General features: G+C 34.4%; 2 protein-coding genes across 2 annotated transcripts; one reads left to right on the top strand and one right to left on the bottom strand.

Moving 5' to 3' along the window:
• Positions 1–9,215: 9,215 nt before the first annotated feature.
• Positions 9,216–9,659, bottom strand: LOC127123604 (uncharacterized). Its single transcript, XM_051053805.1, has one exon. It carries the CDS (start codon positions 9,657–9,659, stop codon positions 9,216–9,218), a length of 444 nt encoding a protein of 147 aa, XP_050909762.1.
• Positions 9,660–12,844: 3,185 nt separating this feature from the next.
• LOC127120127 (rac-like GTP-binding protein RHO1) lies at positions 12,845–15,185 on the top strand. The gene is made up of 8 exons (XM_051050519.1): positions 12,845–13,075; positions 13,195–13,389; positions 13,562–13,649; positions 13,740–13,849; positions 13,946–14,009; positions 14,544–14,608; positions 14,696–14,761; positions 14,861–15,185. Exons 2-8 carry the CDS (start codon positions 13,291–13,293, stop codon positions 14,960–14,962), a joined length of 594 nt encoding a protein of 197 aa, XP_050906476.1. The 5' UTR covers positions 12,845–13,075; positions 13,195–13,290; the 3' UTR covers positions 14,963–15,185.
• The last annotated feature ends 5,208 nt before the right edge of the window (positions 15,186–20,393 follow it).

Here is a 20,393-nt window from a genome sequence, read left to right as displayed (position 1 = left end):
TATGACACCCATGTCTTCAGATATCGTCTAACGTACGACACAATCTGAAGCTCTCATCATCAAACTTCCTGGATGGCATCTTTAAGCCCATCTCCATCAAGACTAATTGACAAGTGCAAATTTTTGGGGCATTCTAGTGTTCAATAATCTTCCACCTTCAGACCACGAATGGCATACTTGCCATCCTAACTCTCTCGGTTCAAGAATATTGAACAGGGGCAGCTGTCATACCCCAAAATTTGCCCATTAATCTTGCAAAATATTTCTCGAAGCACTCCGACTTATTCTGCAAGGCACTGACCTTAAAGGAACAAAAGCCCAACTCACAACAGACCCAATCCAGAAAAAGGCCCAAACTAGCTTGCTCGCTAGGCGAGCAACTCCTTCGCCTAGCGAAGCTTGCGAATACCAGAATTATTGGGCTTCATTCTGAGCCCATTAGGTCACAGATGGCCTGCTCGCTAGGCGAGCATATCCTTCGCCTAGCGAACCCTTCGCTACACGCTCGCCTAGCGAAGTTTGCGAATATCAGAATTTTTGGGCTTCATTCTGAGCCCATTAGGTCTCCACAATCACTATAAATACCGACACTTCAATCACGAAAAGGGAGAGAGGAAGACGGACAGAAACCCTGGCATAGAAACCCTGGAGACTAACTCAGAGAATTCCGAGTAAAGAAACCCTGAAGGCCACTCATCCGCACCAAGGTTGCCTCCGCCCAATTCGACCCGATTGGCCAATCCAAAGCTGCAATTCCATTGCAAACAGGTTTGCGCATCACTACTGTTTTATGCTTTTAATCGGTAATCTCTACATACATAATGCATCATGATTAAATTTTCGGATATGTAATTTGATTTCACATGTGAATTTAAGTATGCCTGAATATCCTGAATGTTTGTCCATGCTATTCCTGTAATTAAATGCCATAAAGTTCAGGGTGCCGGAGATCATGCTGCTATCAAACTCAAAACCCGTAGCAGCTCGCTAGCACATCGCTAAGCGAGCCTGTAGCGAGCACTCGCTAAGCCTTCGCTAGGCGAAGCAGGAGCGAACGGGACAGTGGCTGTTTTGTTTCTTTTCTGTTCTGCCTTATGTTTATCTAATCAAGATTTATTATAATTCTGCATTATTTGGCCTGACTTTATGACTGTTGTGTTTATTTTGTGGTGCAATTTTCAATTGTACTTTATCTCGATGTTCTAACCCGTGTGCTGAATTATGTAAAGGCTTACATATTCCCGAGGAAACGGCCGGTTAGGTATTCCACTTTATATGTGGGATACCCTTATGGAGATGGATTCTGAATTACTTAATTTTAATGTGGAGATTCATCCTAAATTACCTAATTGATTTTAATGTATTGATTTCATCGATTTTAATGTGGACCTAATTACTTAATCGATTACGACTATCTAATTAATTGTAAAACTTTGCCTTTAAATATGCGATCTTGGACCTCTCTTTGTTACCCTACGATATTACGGTATTACAGTCATGTCCCGCGGATGTGGGGATACACTTAGCAAAGACCCTTCGATTAAATCATCATGTCCCTCTAAAATAAATCATAGCCCCTCGGATGTTGCCTTCGAATATATGATTTTGTCCCCCGATGACCCTTCGGTGTAGCCTACGGTTAAATGATGATAGTCCCTTCGAATGCTAAGGTATCCTTACAACCGTTGCTTTCGACGACCAATCGATGACCCTACGATGTCCCTTTTGCATCCAAAGGATAAAACTACTTACTCCTCAATAGTAAGGACAGTTTTACCCCTCATAAGGATAGGAAATACTTATAAAGACCTTGGGTAGGTATAACTCTTAATTGCTGATTCACCACCTAAAACATTTTTCACACCCCACACCTTTCAAAACATCTTTAGAAAATCACCACTTGGTATACATTCATACTAGAATCATTACCGAGTTATATTTTTCTAAATAACTTTCAAAACTAAACGAGATAACCACTTTGTATACATTCATACAAGAATCATTACAAAGTTAAATTCTCTTCTCAAAACATTTTTTTAAGCAATTCACAACCACTTTTCCAGACAAACATAAGTGATCAAGCAATTAAGAGCCCATGGATAACCATGGATACAAAGGGTGCTAATACCTTCCCTTTGTATAATGTACCTCCCGAACCCAAAATCAAATTAAGGTCTTTCCTGTTCTTTTCCACCTTTCCTTATTGGATAAAAGAAAAGTCGGTGGCGACTCTTGCTAACCGCGACATTTGCTTTCCAAAGCAAAACACAAAAAGTCAGTTCACCGTATGACACATACGAACCGGGTTCCAATCAACTACGAACCCCGAGCCCCCATATTGAGTTTCAAGCCCTGAGCTTGAGACAAGTCACTAGTCTCCACTCTGAACTAGCAAACATGCCTTTTTCACAATAATAATGCCATATGATGCATGGAATTTAATCACGTAATAATAACAACACAATTGAATACAACCCCACTCTGACTATAAACAACCAGACAACAATAACATGTAAAATATTACAGCCTCACTCTGACTATATCAATCACGCACTCAACATATTACGAGTAGTTCTCACTCCGAACCACTCGTCTCAACAAACATGTATAATAATTCACACATAATATATATATATATATATATATATATATATATATATATATATATATATATATATATATAATTCACAACAGATTTTCACATAATGAACATGCATCAACACACCAACTATCTCAGAAGATATTACTATGCGGTAGCTCTGCGTGTTAGCTCTCTAACGCCTCAGACGAAACTTCATTTGGACCTATGAAACTAAATTTATGGCAAAAATCGTCGGGTAAATAAACATGTTTCAATTTTAGAATTTTTCAAAAATTGCTCAACATCAATCGACTGACATGGATGTCAATTGATTGACATCAAAATCATTTGTTCAATGCCTTTCCAAAATTCTCTTAAAAACTGCATACAATCGATTAACATCTCCAATTAATCGTTTTACATTAATTTTTTTCCCTAAAAATACACGCATGCAATCGATTGATACAAGACGTCAATCGATTGACATATTTCAAATTTAAAAAAAAAAACAAGCATGCAATCGATTGACATAAGGTATCAATCGATTGACATCATACAAAATCCCAAAAATCCTAGTTTTCACAATGTCATTCATCTCCCTCATCACTTGCTGTAACACCTCAAAATTTACCCTCCTCTCTTGGGACTAGCTTAGCATATTGCATTTCATTTTTAGGTCATTAGGCATTGCATCTTTGCATATCATGTGGCTACATTGAGCAAGTCATCCTCCTAAGTCTTGATCAGAAGGTAAAGAGGTTAAGATATTCAAGCCTGAGGGTTTCATTGATTGGATTGATCATTAGCCATCTGAGGGTTGGTGCTTCAAATTAGGGTTTCTTGGTTCTCAAGAGGATTGAGCTTCATCTTGGTTAAAATGGTACATCATCATCATCATGGTCTTGTCATCACCAAGAGATTCATTGAGCTTGATCAGATGCCTTGAGATTAGGGTTTTGACCTCTGGTCAACCCTAATCATTTGCATTGTGCCAATCAGGGCTTGTTAAGGAGATGGGGTCTATATTGAGATGGGAGATCATCATATGATTATATTGAGCTTATGGAAGCTAGGGTTTCATCATTGAGCCATTTCATCAGGAGTTTGAAGCTCAAGTGCATCTATGCATGGCCAATTCATCTATCAGTCAGAAAAGTCAACCAAAGGTCAACTGGTGGATTTGGAGGTGGGAGAGGGTTAGAGACACTTCATTCATGTCCAAACAAGTTTCATTTGACATTTCAAACATCAAGAATGAAGAAAATAAAGTCAGATGAAAACTTTCCAAAAATAGAAAGTGACTTGTAATTCAAAATTGCCAAAAATGGAAAGGTTTTCTCCTTGAAATTACATGTCCAAAAATGCTTCAAATGAAATTTTGTCCAACATGAAAGTTGTAGATCTTGCTCTCACCTTTCCAAAAAGTCCAAGAACATCCATTTCTCATGTGTGGTTGGCAAGTTATGGATTGATCATTGTCAAAAAAAGTTGAACTTCAACAAGGCATAACTTTTGATTCACAAGGCCAAATGGAGTGAGACCTTTTTGAGCAAATTTCTTTTGATCCCCCCTATCCAAAACAAGCATTACATTTCATGAATTTTGCTCACACAAAAAGTGCATTTTTCAAGTGAACCAATTTTGAAAAGTGGAGGGAAAAAGGTCATTTTGCAAAATATTCATTGTTTTCACTCCATTCCACTTGCATTAGCTTAGAAACATCATTTGAAACTTGCTCCAAACCAGAAATTTTACTGTTACATTGCATTGCACAAGTGAGGGTGGATTGGTCAATTACCATTTAGCATGAAACTTGCATTTTCACTAATCCTTTGCATTTACACTAATTACGATTAACAGCATCATTAACATCACATATATAAACTAAATCCTAACTGTTTTCTGATTAACGATAACAGAATTGCAATCTAGATCTGAAAATCACAAAAAACTCTTCACTTCTTCTCTCAACTTTTCTTCATATTTCTTCATAAACCGTGCCAAGATCTTCATTAATCCATGATCCATGTGCATTATTGAAGCTGTTGGAAGCAAGATCTCATCATTTCCAAGCCAATTCAAGGACTGTTAAAGTGAGCTTCAACAATGGCAATTTGGATTTTCATCAAGATCGTGCATAATTAACACACAAACCTTGCTCCATTCAATCATTCAAGCATCATAGAAGTTCTGTTTTGCACTTACAAGGCTTGATACGCGCGATTTCACCACTGCCAATTCTTGAAGGTGAGTTTTCAACTTTGATAATTCATAAAATTAATGCATGCTTCTTGTAGATCTCTCTTAGGAGGTAATTCTGCACTTTGAACCATTGGATTTGGTTGAGAAATGAGAGAGTTATGTGAATTAGAAGTTTTGTGCATGATTATGTTTTCTATCGAATCTCTTTAATTAGGATGAATTAGGTCAAAATGATGTTAGATTGTTGATGTACGTTGAGAGACCTTTCCAGTGATATAGATTTTGTTGATTTTGGTGGAAATTTGTTCATGCGCTGGGATTTGATGAAGAACATTGGATGAATGTGATGAAATTTTCCAGAAACACACTTTGATCCTTATTTCCGTGTTTTGAATGGTGTTTAGTGTTTTCGGACTGGTGATTGGACCACGTGTCCAGGTATAGGCATAAGCGCGCGCTACTTTTTGAAATTGGACCTGCTTCGATCCTCCACTAGGACAATTCTCATTTTTGCTTTAGAATTTATTTCCATATGTTACCATATTTCACATGCCTTCATTTCACTTTTTTTTTTTATTTTTTCCATTACTTCCAAAATTCATATCTCATGAAATAATTGTCCAAATTGACTGAAATTTTTTGTGCCATGATCCTTGTAATCTCTACAATTTAATGAATATTTTTGAAAAAATTGTGCACCTGTGGAATTAAAAATGGCCTAGGGTTTGTTCATATGTGTTCTTTCATGCACCTTGCTTGATGTTTTGATCATGAAATGATGATGCTTAATTGGATGGAGCTGAAATTTTGCATGTGTAATCTAGACATCTCAATGAACACTTTGGTATAGAATTTGTGATTTTTGCTTTCCTTGATTGTGAGATATGATCATTTGAATCTAGGTGTGACAATTTGTGTCACACCATTTCTTGTCTAACTTCTTGATTTTATTTGCCATGCCATATGAACTTGGAATGAGCTGAATTTTTGCATGATGATGCTTAGGGGTGTTAGGTTAACTTGTGAATTTTATGGAATTTTCGGATGCATTTCCAATTTGTTTGAGAATTTCCTTTCTGTTTGACCAATTGTGGACTTTTTGTGAGTCATGATTTTAGATGTTTTGTGAAATTCTTGATATGTATTGTATGGACTTGAAATTTTGTGGAGTGATTATAGACACATTGAAGTTTGTCATGGTTTTGGTTTGGTGCATTTATCATGTTCCTACTCTGTTTTATGCTTGCTTGAAGTTGATGCATGATTTTGTGCCTTGTATGAGCTTGTTTGAACATGCCTTGACTTAGGGATTTTATTTGACTTGCTTCCAGTTGTCCAAATGACCTGAAATTTGGTGTGATTGACATGTTATGAATGCTGTTTAGCCATGATTTTTCTTTGGATTTATTGAATTATTTTGGATTGAGTTTGGATTGATTCATTCTGTTTGGTCCAATGAGATTTGAAATGACATGCTTTGCTTTAGATACTTCATGAAATGAAATTGGTGTGTGATATGAACATGAGACCAGTTGGACATTGTTCTAATTTGATTGAACTTGATTTTTGATAATTTTCATGTTCTGTTTTGAAATATTTCTTCCCCTTTGACCCTAGGCTTTGTCCTAGGGGTTTGCTTCTCATGATTGAGTTGTGTTTTCAGGACAAAAGGCATATGGCATGGAGGAATTAATTCACTTGGCTTGAGTTGCTTGTTTTGATTGATGTTGGTTAACATTAAGTTTGTTTTGTAGGTGGCTTCTAAGTCATTTGTGTTGAGCATTGGCTTATGCTTTGCTTGATGCATTGCTTGTGTACAGTTAACTGTTGACTTTTAGTTTGTCTGTTTGACTGTTTGAGCTGTGTACTGACTGGATTAGATTGATTTCAGGTACCTTAGTTGCTATAGTTCATTGTGAACTTGCTTTTTGCTGTTGCTTGGTTGCTTAACCAATTAAGGTATAGCATCACTAACTCCATGTAGTCTGGAAGACCTGACCTGTTACTTGGCCAGGCACCTGTCTGAAGTCCTCCTTAAGAGGCAATGTTTGTGCTTGTTTATCTTTGTCCCCAAGCAGGAAAAGACCTTGAATAAGGCAATTGGCAGACACAAGAGATGTGCAATCCATCTCCCGCTCTTCTGTTGAGTCATCCCTTGGCTCACATTACACGTTGATGCCTTGAGGATAGAAACCCAAGATCCTTGTACAGTTGTACAGTTGAGTCAGTGTCATAAGTGTAGAAGGGTTCCCACTTTCTGAACCCACACTTCCTTTGTCTGAAGCTCTCCCTGGCCAGGGATAAGAGCTGTGAGGCACACCCCTCACTTCCTATTTCATCAGCTTCACCCTGACTCTCAATGTCAGGGTTAAGAGCTAACATCACCCTGATACAGTTGGCTTGCTCTTGCAGCCTAACCCTTGTTTGAGCCACCTTTGTCTGTATATAGTGTGTGCTAATTGTGAATGTTTGCTTTGTTTTGATTGTGCTTGCATGCTTTGCTTTGCCTGGTTAGGATTAGCTTGCTGCTTGTGCAAGTAGATAGAAAACTCAACCTAGGACCATTGTGGAATACATGATAACTATTAGGCTCGAGTCAGTCTCCCTTCTAGTTGGTCATTTCCCGGTCTCTGGTTAGGAGAAAGTTTCTCCCCTGTTAAGGGGAACTATGTTGCCCTGATCCTCATACCAGATGAGGTACGTAGGCAGGAGGTCGCACGAGATCTCTCCGGGCACCCTTTTTGTTTTTCACCCTTTTTCTTTTTGTGTGTGTTTGCTTGACAATTGCTAGGCTCGAGTTCCCGACTCCTTAGTAACTTGTTGTTTGTTTCTTCTTGTGTGTGTAGGAGATGGATGTAAGCCCAGCGATTGGCATTCCGTATCCTCTTGTTGTGTGCTTGGAGTCCGGTATAAGTCCATCAAGTGGCATCTGGTTTCCAGTGTGGGTTTGTTTGGTTCGGAAGTTGATGTAAGTCCAGCAATTGGCGTTCGGGTTCCATGTCTGCCTGTTTTGCGTGTGTTTTGTTTCGGCGTGCGTGAGCCGAACTACGGTAGCTCTGATTCTCATTCCAGATGAGATACATAGGCATAGGATGCGACATCCTAGCGAGCCCTCTTCCCCCTTTTCCCACCTGTGTTGTCTTCAGTGTGTGTGTGTGATGTTTGTTTTAGCAACCTTTTCCTATCTTTTGAGCGTGGATCCCGTCGAGTACGACGGACGTGAGGGGTGCTAATACCTTCCCCTTGCGTAACCGACTCCCGATCCCATTCTCTTTGGTCGCGAGACCATGCTTTTCCCAGGTTTACTTCGAGCGTTTCCTTTCCCTCTTTTGGGATAAATAACGCACGGTGGCGGCTCTGTGTTGTTTTGTTTTAGCCCGCCGGTTGTTTTTCGCGGATGCGTCACTTGCCTCTCATACCTCAAACCACTTCCCATTATATCATTCAAAAACATACAAATGCACATTCTATCATGATCAAACATGTCAAGTATTCACTATTTAACACAAATTTGTCAATTTCATCATGGATGATTTAATTAGATTCATACCCTAAAACACTGAATTTCACATCAAGTTCATCATTGAATCAATTTGTTCATGAAACACATAACATCAAAACACAATTGTACATCAACTCATGACATAAAAAATAGAATTATACTCATCATCTATCAGATTATCATCAATCAAATAGAAAATAAAACCCTATTGGAGGTTACAGGAAACCTTTTTACCCTTTCATGATTTAGGCAACCTTAAATGAATAATCTTCAATTACCTTGTAATTCCAGCAAAACCAACAACAGCAACCTTATTAGTGATCTCCTTTCCAAAGCCATATCTCTCCCTTCCAATGCTCTTATTCTCTATTCTCCTCTTTTTCACATACTAACAAAAATGTTCCCCAACCCTATTTTCTCTACTTCTCTAATTATATAACATTCTAATTATCTTCTCATAATTATAACTTTTGCCGAACTAAAACTCAACATCTCTCCACTTACCACATACTCCTCTTAATTCACAAAATAATCCAACTCCTAATATTCTACTAATTTCTATTAATTTAATTAATTAAATCTCACTAAAATCAATTAATCAAGCATAATTTCCCGAAAATACTACACACCGGCCAAACCATCCAAAATCACACAAAATAATCATTTAAATAAGTCGCTCAAATAAATCAAATAAAAAATTAAATAAAAGACTAATTAAGTCAGGGTGTTACAATGTGCATGGCATAATGAGAATCAGTGCAAGTCATTTTAGCCATACCATCTTCTTTCAAAGCGAGCACGAGGTTTGATAGAAGGCGAGAAAAGGATTACTTTAGTGAATTAAGATAACGACATTGCGGTAAGCTTCTGGAAGACCAGATATCAATTGAAGAACTCGACGATGGTTGTTTACAGGAGAGTCGACATTCCTCAACTGGCCAGAGAGCATCTTAAGATGTTGACAATAAGCATACACATTGGGAAAGCCTCTATACGAATGTTAGAGAACTCTTGCTCGAGAGTGACATCACAAGCATTCTGATTGTCTTGAAAAATGTCAGTTAAATGATTCCAGGTTTCTATATTAGTGGAGTCTGCTTCCATGATGGTGGTCAGTAGGTCAATGGAAATTGTGGAATATATCCATTGAAGAACGATAAAGACAAGAGTAGTCAACTGTTCATACTCGACATTAGAGTTATCTGCCGATGGTTTCTTTCCCATGGAAGGAACAATATTATGTAGAACCTGATGAGAGTGGGCATGGATGCGGAAGAGCTCAACCCATGCCCCGTGTTGATCTTTCTCCATCTCAAGAATAATAGGAATGTGATTCTTGATGTTTGAAACAACGAGAACATGGTGAAACTCCATCTTTGAGACTGTCGATGAAGGTAAAGAGGTTGTCTCCTTGCCGGTACCATGACTACAAGGAGAGATGGGTCACTCATTTTTCCCCTCCTAATGTTTTAAAAATCAGACCGGTCATCAAATTTATGAGTGTGGATCCCTGATTTATTGCTCGAATTATTGGATCATCAGTCAAACTACATGACTAAACTGAATTAAATAAGATAATTTTGTTGAATAAATCGTATAATTCAATTGATTAATCCGGTCTCTATAACAAAATTAAATAGTTATTAAATCGGTCGAACTAGATGCCTCGATCTCGAAAAGATCACGACACCTATCAAATTTTAAAATTTCAAATATTATAATTTTACAAGTTCATTATTCAAATTCAAATTTTAAACATAATCATCACACATAATAAAATAAAACAAAATACAAGTCAAATAAATTTTGAACACAATCTAATTGTTAATATAAATTAAATAATAAAATAAGTGCAGTGTCTAATAAATTTAATTACAAATAAAAAAAGTTATTTCAAATAAGTTAAAAAATATACTTGTATTTTAATTTTAATTTTTTTAAATTATCACAACGGTGTTATTTTTTTAAGGAAAAAAATAAGCATTTAATCTATCAATTTTCTAAAATCGTCGGTTCGTCAGTTTTTATTAGTATTGGCCGGTTATGACCGTCTCTCATTGGTTTAATAGCTTATATGATTCATTAATCAAATTAGATTGATTACTTTTTCGATTCTCGATTCAATTGGTCAATCCAATCTGATTTTTAAAACACTGGTACCACCTTTCAAGTCTCTATCACTTTTATATTTACCAATCCCTCATATTTGACAAACGATTTTCATTATAAATATATTATTTTAACCAATATTAATTTTTATTTTTAATATAATTTAATTTATAATTTATTTCAAATGTAAGGTCTGGATCCAATCATGAGTAGTTATCATTTCACAATAATCCATAATTTTTTTCTTTAATTTTAAAATTTTTATATTATGTTTTTGTGATTATCTTCTTTACTTTTTTTATATTGATTTTCAGCAACATATTTAATATTAATTATAAATTATTTGAAAATTCAGAGGATAAATTGAAAAAAAATAGCACATAGATCTAATTAATTTTTTTTAACAAATCCAATGACTTGATTACAATATTTTACAATCAATAATCTGTTTAAAAATCTTTATAAATATTTTATATAAATTAAGTATCCTTGTATAGACTGATTTATAGAGTATAACATCACATCAACAATTCATTGTGAAATATAAATGTAATTATCTAAACTATCAAACTCAATTAATTGAAGAGGTTTTAGCATGCAATTCAATCATTCTTCATCATACTAATTATACATTTGCTTTATTCTTAATTATAATAAAAATGAGTAAAAAGAAAGCAGATATATTTGATCTAACTATATCTATTTCATTAGATAAGGCTTAACATAAAAAATCTGAAAATTTGTAAGAAAGTTTTAAATCAATGAATTAATATAATGGTAAAGACAGAGTTTGTTGGTTGACATTTCATAATCTTCCTACATCCTTAATTAATCTATGATGTTTGCTTTAGATCTGTATTTGTGGCCTGTGCCACAACATGCCATGTCTTACCATAAAATAGATAGATACACTCATATTATTTCAATTATTGTAAAAGAAGGTGGAAGAAACTATTGTAACATCCTTTAACTTTGATCAACTAATTCAACATAACCTTAGTTTTACCATAAAAATTGAACCACTATTATTTTAAATCTTTTAAAAGAAACATCGACAATATGAAGAAAAAAAAGGCAATCCACTTTAACATATTCTCTCCGTTTTAAATTATAAGCTATTTTTAAAAAAAAATGTTTTTCTATTATACTAATAATAATTATTATTATTATTAACAACGTTTAAACGAATATAAAGTGTTTGTTTGTCCGTTTTTTTATTAAACACAAATAAGACTTCTTTTTAATAGACTGCAACAATAAAATATAAAAATTAATTTTTATTTATTTTATTATTTAATTTTTTAATACACAATGTTTCCTTATAAAATTATAATTGTTCGATGAATAGTTAAATAAAATTAATATAGTGGTACAAATTTTCGATGCGATGGTGAGGAGATTGATTTATAAGATTAATATTTCAACATTCAAGTTAATAGTTAATGAGAGTCTCTTGGACCTTATCTACAACCATAATATATACTTCAATTAAAATACCCTTATCTACAACCATAATATATACTTCAATTAAAATACACTATTTTATAGACAGAGATTGAATCTTAGATTAAGAATCTACATCAATTTTTTCATTTTAGAGTAACACCTTTGTGAGAGACATAACACATATTTATCTAAAATCTTAAGGTAATAGATAAATGAGTTCTCTCACTTATAAATGCTCAAGTGTCCACATTTTCAACTAATGTGGGACTATTACCCACACTATTAACACTTAATACATTTTCAATTTTGATCCTTTTATTTTAAAATTTAAAATTTTGCTTTCCATATTTTCATTTCATTTTATTTTTTATTTTTGATCCTTCTATTTTAAAATTTAAAATTTTGCTTTCTATATCTTCATTTTTTACTTCTAATCTCTAAAAATTAGTTCCAAATCAGAAAGAGACTAAAATTTAAAACGGAAAAAAAATGAAAAAACAGGGGGAAAAAATTCCAAATTTTAAAATAGAGAAATAAAAAATATAAAAAAATGAAAATAAGGGATCAAAGTTTCGGATTTTAAAATAAAAAGATCAAAATTAAATTAAATAAAATCAAAAGAATTAAAATTACAATTAAGCTTTTTGTTTATTAAACTATTAAACTAATTCTTTTTCCATGATGTGCCTCTTTTAAAAAAATAGTTTTTTTTTTTCAAAAATATAAAAAACTAAATACACTCATAATATTTCTCCCATATATGATAATATTCTCCAACTTTAATGTGTTAAATTCTATTCATTAAACCACTAGACTTAAAAAAGGATTTCATGATGTGTCTCCTTCTAAAAATAAAAATAAAGATGATTGTTTTATCATTTTTCAATGTAAATATACAATTATTACATTTTTATAATAATCTAAAAAGTGTAATGATAAATGATAATGTCCAAAGAAATTTCCACAAATAATTAATTAGATTCTGTCGATTTTCCTTTGACGAATGAACAAGTGTTAAGAGTAGGAAAAGAAAGAGAAAAAAAGAAAAAAGAAAATGTCCGTGACCACAAATTAATTTGGGATCCGAATTTCAATGCAAGAAATTCGTGAAATGAATAAAGACATTACACATTTCAAATTTCTCAAAATAAAATAAAAAATAATCACAGGAGCTACGAATTTGTTGGGAGTTTGTATGAACGAACGATTGAACGCCAAATTCTCGCCCCCCCAAGGTTCTTTCTTTCTCTCTTTCTTCTCTCAATTTCCCTTCAGTTAGGTTAGGGTTTCCTCATTTCCCCCAATTTCTCAATTTTCTCTCAATTAGGGTTCATTCTTGTTCTTGTTCTTTTAGATGTCTACTTGAAACTGAACCAACTGGAGGAGAGGGTCCTCAGGTGAAGATCTGAGGCTTTTTTTGAGTTTTCCTTTTCGAGAAATAGTTTAAAAGATGAGCGCTTCTAGGTTTATCAAATGTGTTACTGTTGGTGATGGAGCTGTCGGCAAAACTTGTTTGCTTATTTCATACACCAGCAATACTTTCCCCACGGTTTGTTCTTTCTTTTTCATTTTTGGCTGTTTGGATTGTGTTTTGTATGGGGACTGTGCATGTAAATTATGATTTGAAGTGGTGCATTGAAATGGATATAATGTGAGATTTTGGCTCTCAGTGTTTGTTTTGATTATGATATTGATGTGTGAATTTTTTGGGTTGGAAACAGGATTATGTGCCGACAGTTTTTGACAATTTCAGTGCGAATGTGGTTGTTAATGGGAGCATTGTTAATCTGGGTTTGTGGGATACTGCTGGTAATGTTTTGTAATTTGATTTGTATTTCTGGGGTTCTACTCTATGGTTTGGAGGTTCTTTTTGGATTATTGTTTTTATTTGTGGAACAGGACAAGAGGATTATAACAGATTAAGACCATTGAGTTACCGTGGTGCCGATGTTTTCATATTGGCTTTCTCTCTCATAAGCAAGGCTAGTTATGAAAATGTCTCCAAAAAGGTGCTTGCTTGCTCCCATTTTGATATGGTGTTCCTTGTCGAATGTTTACTCTATGAAAACTTGCTAATATGTTTCATGTGTTTGTTTCATTTTCAGTGGATTCCAGAGTTGAAGCATTATGCACCTGGTGTCCCCATAATTCTGGTTGGGACAAAGCTTGGTATGTTTGTTGCTGCATAATGTGATATTCATATGCGGATGCCGTTTTCTCTATATTTATATATGGTATTAGTCACGGTTTATGTTTAGGTGAAATCATATAGGCCCATGCATTTTATGATCAACAAATATTGACGTTTTAAATATCCTTGGCAGTTTCTATGTGTTGAACTGGTTAACTACTGAACCAGTTCGCTGTGTTTGCTAAGGGAGAGGGTGGGATTTCTGGTGCATTTTATTCTATTTTTCTGTAGTTTTTCATCTCCATTGTTTTTCCAGTGGTATCTGATACTTTAGTTGTGGTCAATGTTTTGGTGTTTCTGCTTTTCTGGTTTGTTTTAGTTTTATTCATAAAAAGTTATATATGCAGTTAGGATTTCCCTGTTTCCAAATCTGTATATATATTTTCAAATAGTCTCCGAATGAGTTGTGTTAGCTTCTAGTTTACACGAATGGCTGTGTTAGTTTCCTGGTAGATGGATTTCTTGACAGAAGAGTTGGTTTCTTATTATATTTTGCCATTTGTATGAGATAGACCTTCGAGATGATAAGCAGTTCTGCATAGACCATCCTGGTGCCGTTCCCATTACCACAGCTCAGGTGATTTTTGCTTCTGGTGCTCTGCGATCTTGTTTAGTTATTTCACATCTTAACTATTAAACCCGAAATATGTGTTGTGTATTAAAGGGAGAAGAGCTGAGGAAGCTGATTAATGCACCAGCTTACATTGAATGCAGTTCAAAAACACAGGAGGTACACAGTTTTCTGATTATTTTTTTCTTCTTCTTCTCTTCTAATTCAAAATGGATAATTTAATATGTAGTTTAAGTTTGTTGTTGGTATTTATTGCAGAACGTGAAGGCAGTGTTTGACGCAGCCATAAGAGTTGTTCTTCAACCACCAAAACAGAAGAAAAAGAAGGGTAAAGCACAAAAGGCCTGTTCAATATTGTAATTCACTAGGTTTAAACATTTGATTGCCCTTTGTTCTACCTGTATTCCCCTCCCCTTCTTTCTTTTCATAATTTCTTTGCTAGTAAAGAAGTTGGAGAGTCTGTGTGGGTGTTCTTTCAGACAAATACTCTAGATCTCCTTGAAGCATAAGGTGGTTTTAATGCTTTGCTTTCTTTGAATTATTATTGTCAACTCTAATAGTCAAATTCGCATTTCATGCTTCCCATCTTTTTTTTCCCTATCCCTCTGCATGTAGTATTAAACTGGAATATACCAGTTAGGATAACCATCTTTTGTTACTTTTTGTATTACTGATTTAGTATTTTACTATACAAACACTTGTGTCCACAACTTTATAGTTAATTTATATTCTTAGTTAAAATTGTAGTACAACTGATACCTTGATAACACAAACCTGAACTCAGTTTTTTAATAACTACAATGAGATTTTTCTTAATAAACTGTACTATGAGATGGAAGTAAAAGTTTTTAGCTCAAGCTGTTCCAAAATTCTCTTGGCAATAAAAAAATGTTTATTGACTAATTGGAACCCAATGACTGATTCTTCTTCTCCAATTCCAAAACTTTAAACTCAAGCTTCTTCTTTTCCATTAATAAAAATCTAAAATCTCTAATTTCTTAACCTCTCAGTTTCTTCAATTTTAAATTGTAAAGATAAAAATGAAGATGGGGGCTCTCACTTTACAAAGTTGGGAGAAAATACTCAAAGTAATAGTTTATCTCCAAGCTCAATGAAATTGCAGGATCAAGGAGATTGCCTTTTTGTATGAGTTAGAGAAGTTGAAGTACTAAATTTTTTAAAGATTAATGGAAGTAACAAGGAGTTGAAGGCTTGATGTATGAAGTATAATCTTTAGAAAATGAGTTGAGAATGTTGAAATATTTTACAAATAGAATTTGTTTACAGTTTATGTTCATAAATCCATGACTCTAATCACACGTGGTGAGATAGAAGATGAAGTATCTTAAATGTTTTCAATAGAGTCTGTGAGGTATTGCCAAAAATGTCTTTCCGTACATATAAAAAATTAAACGCTATAAAAAATGAGGTATTACCATAATTAACTGTAAAACTGTTGTGAGTTAGTGTTATCAAATGTATATTTTGTAGTAGTGATGAAGCTACCGGTGGTGTTTGGAACAAGGAAAGAGAGAAGAATTATCAGGGTCATATTCCTAGTCTTTGAGATCAAATTCGCTTACAACTTTATCTTTGGAAGACCAACGTTAGTAGCATTGTACGTGATATCTTCAACTATCCATTTGAAGTTAAAGTTTCACACCAACTTAAAGGCGTCTCATGTTAGAAGAAGATTTGGTTCTGCATCTGACCTTTAGTTTTGATGATAACAATGCATGGTTTTTTGGAGAACAATTTGGTACACTAATGGTTTTTATCTAGTGCGTAGTTTTGCTAACAAGTTATGACTCTGAAGCAATGACGTGTGATGTCATCATATTCTGGAATTAACACACTCTGACTCTGAGGAGATTCAAGTATTTTACAAGATGTTGTCAAGTTCTAGAAAGCTCTTAGACAACGGTTCTGAGGAACGTTCGTGTTAAAGCTTCTGACTGCGACTCTGATTGAAGAGCCTCTGAAGGTTTGTCTTTCTTCATGATTTTGCGCTCAAGTTCTGAAGATTCTGAAGAACAAGCTCTAAATACTCTGAAGACCAGGTTCTGAGGAACTGTATCAAGACTCTGAAGACCAAGGTTCTGAAGATTATGATAACTTGTCTCTTGATCTTTCTAACATGTTTCAACATTATTTCATCAGAAGCCTCTAAAGATTAGAAGATAAGATCAAAAGGTTTTGCGTCAAGAGTACAAGATCACCATTTTCTCCACTACCCCGATTTTGTGGGCTAAGGACAGTACTATTGTACCGTTTTGCCTCCCATATGTAAACCTTTATGAAAGAGATTGTTGCAATTCAATATTTCAATTCTACCCTCCAACGGTTATTTTATATGACTATATAAAGGAGACTTGAAGATTGGAAGAAGTTACTAATTCATTACGTTTATAACTACGCTACTACACACGCTCTTGCTGAAATCATATTATTTATGTGTATAGTTTTGTAAACACACAAGAGTTTTTTCTCGTTACTGTGTGAGATATATTCATTGTATTAACTTATGTTAATCTTCTTTCTTAGAAGCATTCTTTGTAAACACAACTTGTAAATCTCAAATCTGTTTGAGTGGTTTCCTTGAGTGACTAGGTTTTAGTCAGATAGACTCAAGAAGACAAGGACAATTTGTCTGTGTGGTGTCTGAAATTAGGTTTTGATTATAGTGGATTAAGTCATTCACGGGAAGGCGAAATCACCTTTGTAGGATGGACTAGAGGTAGCTTCGTTAACAGCGAACCAGTATAAAAATAACTTTGTTATTTTTCTTATTCGTATTATTTCTTTGTTGAGTTAGTTTTGAAAAAGCTTTTTTTTAGAAATCCAATTCAAACCCCCTTTTGTGTTTCTTGCCACCTTCATATCACACATATTTTTTAGCCCCGGTGACAAAGTATCATTCGTCCAATGAGATCAAGATCGTTGAACATGTGTCTATGGGACCACTAGAGATAAATGTCTAATTAGAGAAGAAAACCCTTAAATAGGACTAAGATTATGATGAATCACTTCCTTTTGAGGCAAGGAGAAATATTGAGGGGGTTTGAACCCAATGGAGACTTCATTGAGGTTGTTGTGAAGAGAGACCCCACGAAGATCATCTAGATTGAGGTTTACTTACCTAAATCCGTAGAAGACCAACTTATCAAATTCCTATAGAAAAAAAAAGTTCTCCTTGTCCGCTAGAGAAATTTCAAGCATATGCCAAAGGTTGCATGGCACTTATTGGTTTATGGAAAAATGTTTTGTATTTGACCCAACGTCGGTGAAAGCAATCACCCGAGAAGGCTGAAGCAACCAAAAGGCCATTTAGGATCTCTTGAAAAATGGGCTTATAACCCAACACAAATACACTATCTGATTATTTGGACCTAAATCAGATGTGTCATAAGGGCGCATACCTCTACCAAACAAAGAAAAATTGTCGGATAACTCATCGGGATTCAAACTCTCATCGTTCATGGATTCATATTTAAGTTACAACCATATCCCAATGGATCCAAATGATTATATAAAAACAACATTCATGACAAAAGCATAAAACTTCTTCTACAAGGTGATGCCCTTCGGTCTCAAGAAATCAAGAGTGGTATACTAGAGGATGATAAAAAAGATCTTTAAAGACCAGATAGGTGACATGATAGAATTAGACATGGACTATATGATTGTAAAGTCTAACGAGGAATCAAATCATACACTCCATATTGAGGTCCTCTTAAGGGAGACCATGAGGCACAACATGCACTTGAACCTATACAAGTTTAAATTTAGTGTAAAGTTTGGGAAGTTATTTAGTTACAACCTCACTGAGAGGGGAATAAAAGTAAATCAAAATAGGTGTTAGGTCGTAATCGATATTATGGTACCAAATACAAAGTTGGGGATTTAATGACTAAACAAGATGTTAATTTCCTTGTCAAATTTATTCTTCGGGTCCTCTCATCACACTTCCACTCTATAAAAACTAATAAAGAAAGATACCTTTGAATGGAATATAGAGTGTGAGGTCCTTCTCTAAATTCAAAGAGGTATCATCTCAACCTCATATCCTAATCCGGCCTAAGGAGAGTGAAATTATTTTTGTTTAATTATACGTGTTGAAGGAGGCCATCAGACCGTCTTGGTACAAGAAGATGAGGTTTCCCTAAACGTAGCATACTTCATTTCAAAAGTATTATAAGAATCGAAGGTACATTGTTAAAATATAGAAAATATCATGTTATCCCTTGTGACCATAATTATCAACAAAAATAGATAGATGCATATTCGGGTTTTCCGAAAGTAACCTTGAGAATTGGTCCTATTGAACCGTGCTTATCAATGATGGTTTGAGTTCAAAATTATTTACCGCTATGGGAAGATGCACAATGCTACTATGAGGTTCCTCATCAGTATGAATCACATAGTCCTTGAGAGGCTTAGCGTCAACTATTGGTTCAACCATCTTTTGATGTCTTAGATTTCAGCGTCTCTCGTGCAAGAAACACTCGATTTTGTTTGCATGATCGACTAAATTATCAGCAAAATGAGTTCTTTGCATACAAGGGTAGCGAGAGAACTATAGCAACAGAAAAATAAAAATGTGATATAATCTCTACGATAATAAATAAAATAATCAATATCAAACACAGTTGGTCCCCGACAACAGCGCTAAAAACTTGACACGCTGCAAGTGTACGACAATGTGAAGTAGTATAAGAAATAGGTTATTGAACCACATAGACCAAATGTTGAATATTGAATCCTATTCTATATGTGTAAATCTAGGGCGAGTGAAAATTGGTTTTTATATTAAATTAAAATGAGATAAAAATTATAAGACAAACAAGACCTATGGTTCATGATTCCTGCTTAGACATATCATTATGTTCCTTAATTTCAATTACCATAAATTTTGTATGATTATAGAAAAATAGATAAATATGGAGAACACCTACTTTCGTCAGTGTGTTTTCTTGTCTAAGATAAATAATTGGTCTGCTCTTGCTAGCCCGAATCATTCATCAAAGTTCCTTTTTCGCATGGATATAAAAATTGGAACTTTTCTCAACTGAGTCTGAACACTTTCATGACTCGTACTCAACTGTTTAATAATCTGCTTTCGATTACTAAAACATACCCTTTCAGTATATGATTAGTATCCGGGTAATCCTTACTTTTGTAAAAGATATAGTTTTAAAAATCAAATTTTAAAATAACATGTAAACAAATTTCTCGTAATCTATTTGTAAGAGTTCTCATGGATATGTCATGAGACAAGTCCCATGATCCTTAGTCCCTAAAAGACTATTCACTCATAGTGAGAAACATCACAAACAAAACATATATCAAATTGGCAATCCTAATTAACAGTAAAAATTGATCTATAACAATGGAGTAAATAAGACCTGGTGAAAAACAAAGTAACTTGAATAATAATAATGAGATGCTTCAAGGAGACTTAAGTACAATAATTGCAATGACCGAAAATAATACGTAAAACAAAAAAATAATAGCTCCCCTAAACTCATGCAAACCATGAGTTTATATAGAAAATTCTAAATGAGGAATGCCTTAGTTCGTGTTCAATGCCCACCAAAAGAGTTTATTAAATATCATATACAACAGAAATTCCAAAACAACAGAAAGAGATCCGAAAAAGGAAAGAAAAATCGGGGAGATGCACACACCTGCTACGGCCCATAACATCCGCTACGGTCGCCCGTGGCAAGCCTCTAGGAAATACTATGGCAATGGTGTTGGTGTACAAGTTGAAGAAGATGAAGATGGAAGA

Source organism: Lathyrus oleraceus, chromosome 2, assembly GCF_024323335.1.
Source record: "Lathyrus oleraceus cultivar Zhongwan6 chromosome 2, CAAS_Psat_ZW6_1.0, whole genome shotgun sequence".
In the NCBI taxonomy this organism is placed as follows: Eukaryota; Viridiplantae; Streptophyta; class Magnoliopsida; order Fabales; family Fabaceae; genus Lathyrus; species Lathyrus oleraceus.
This window is presented reverse-complemented; position numbering and strand designations above follow the sequence as displayed.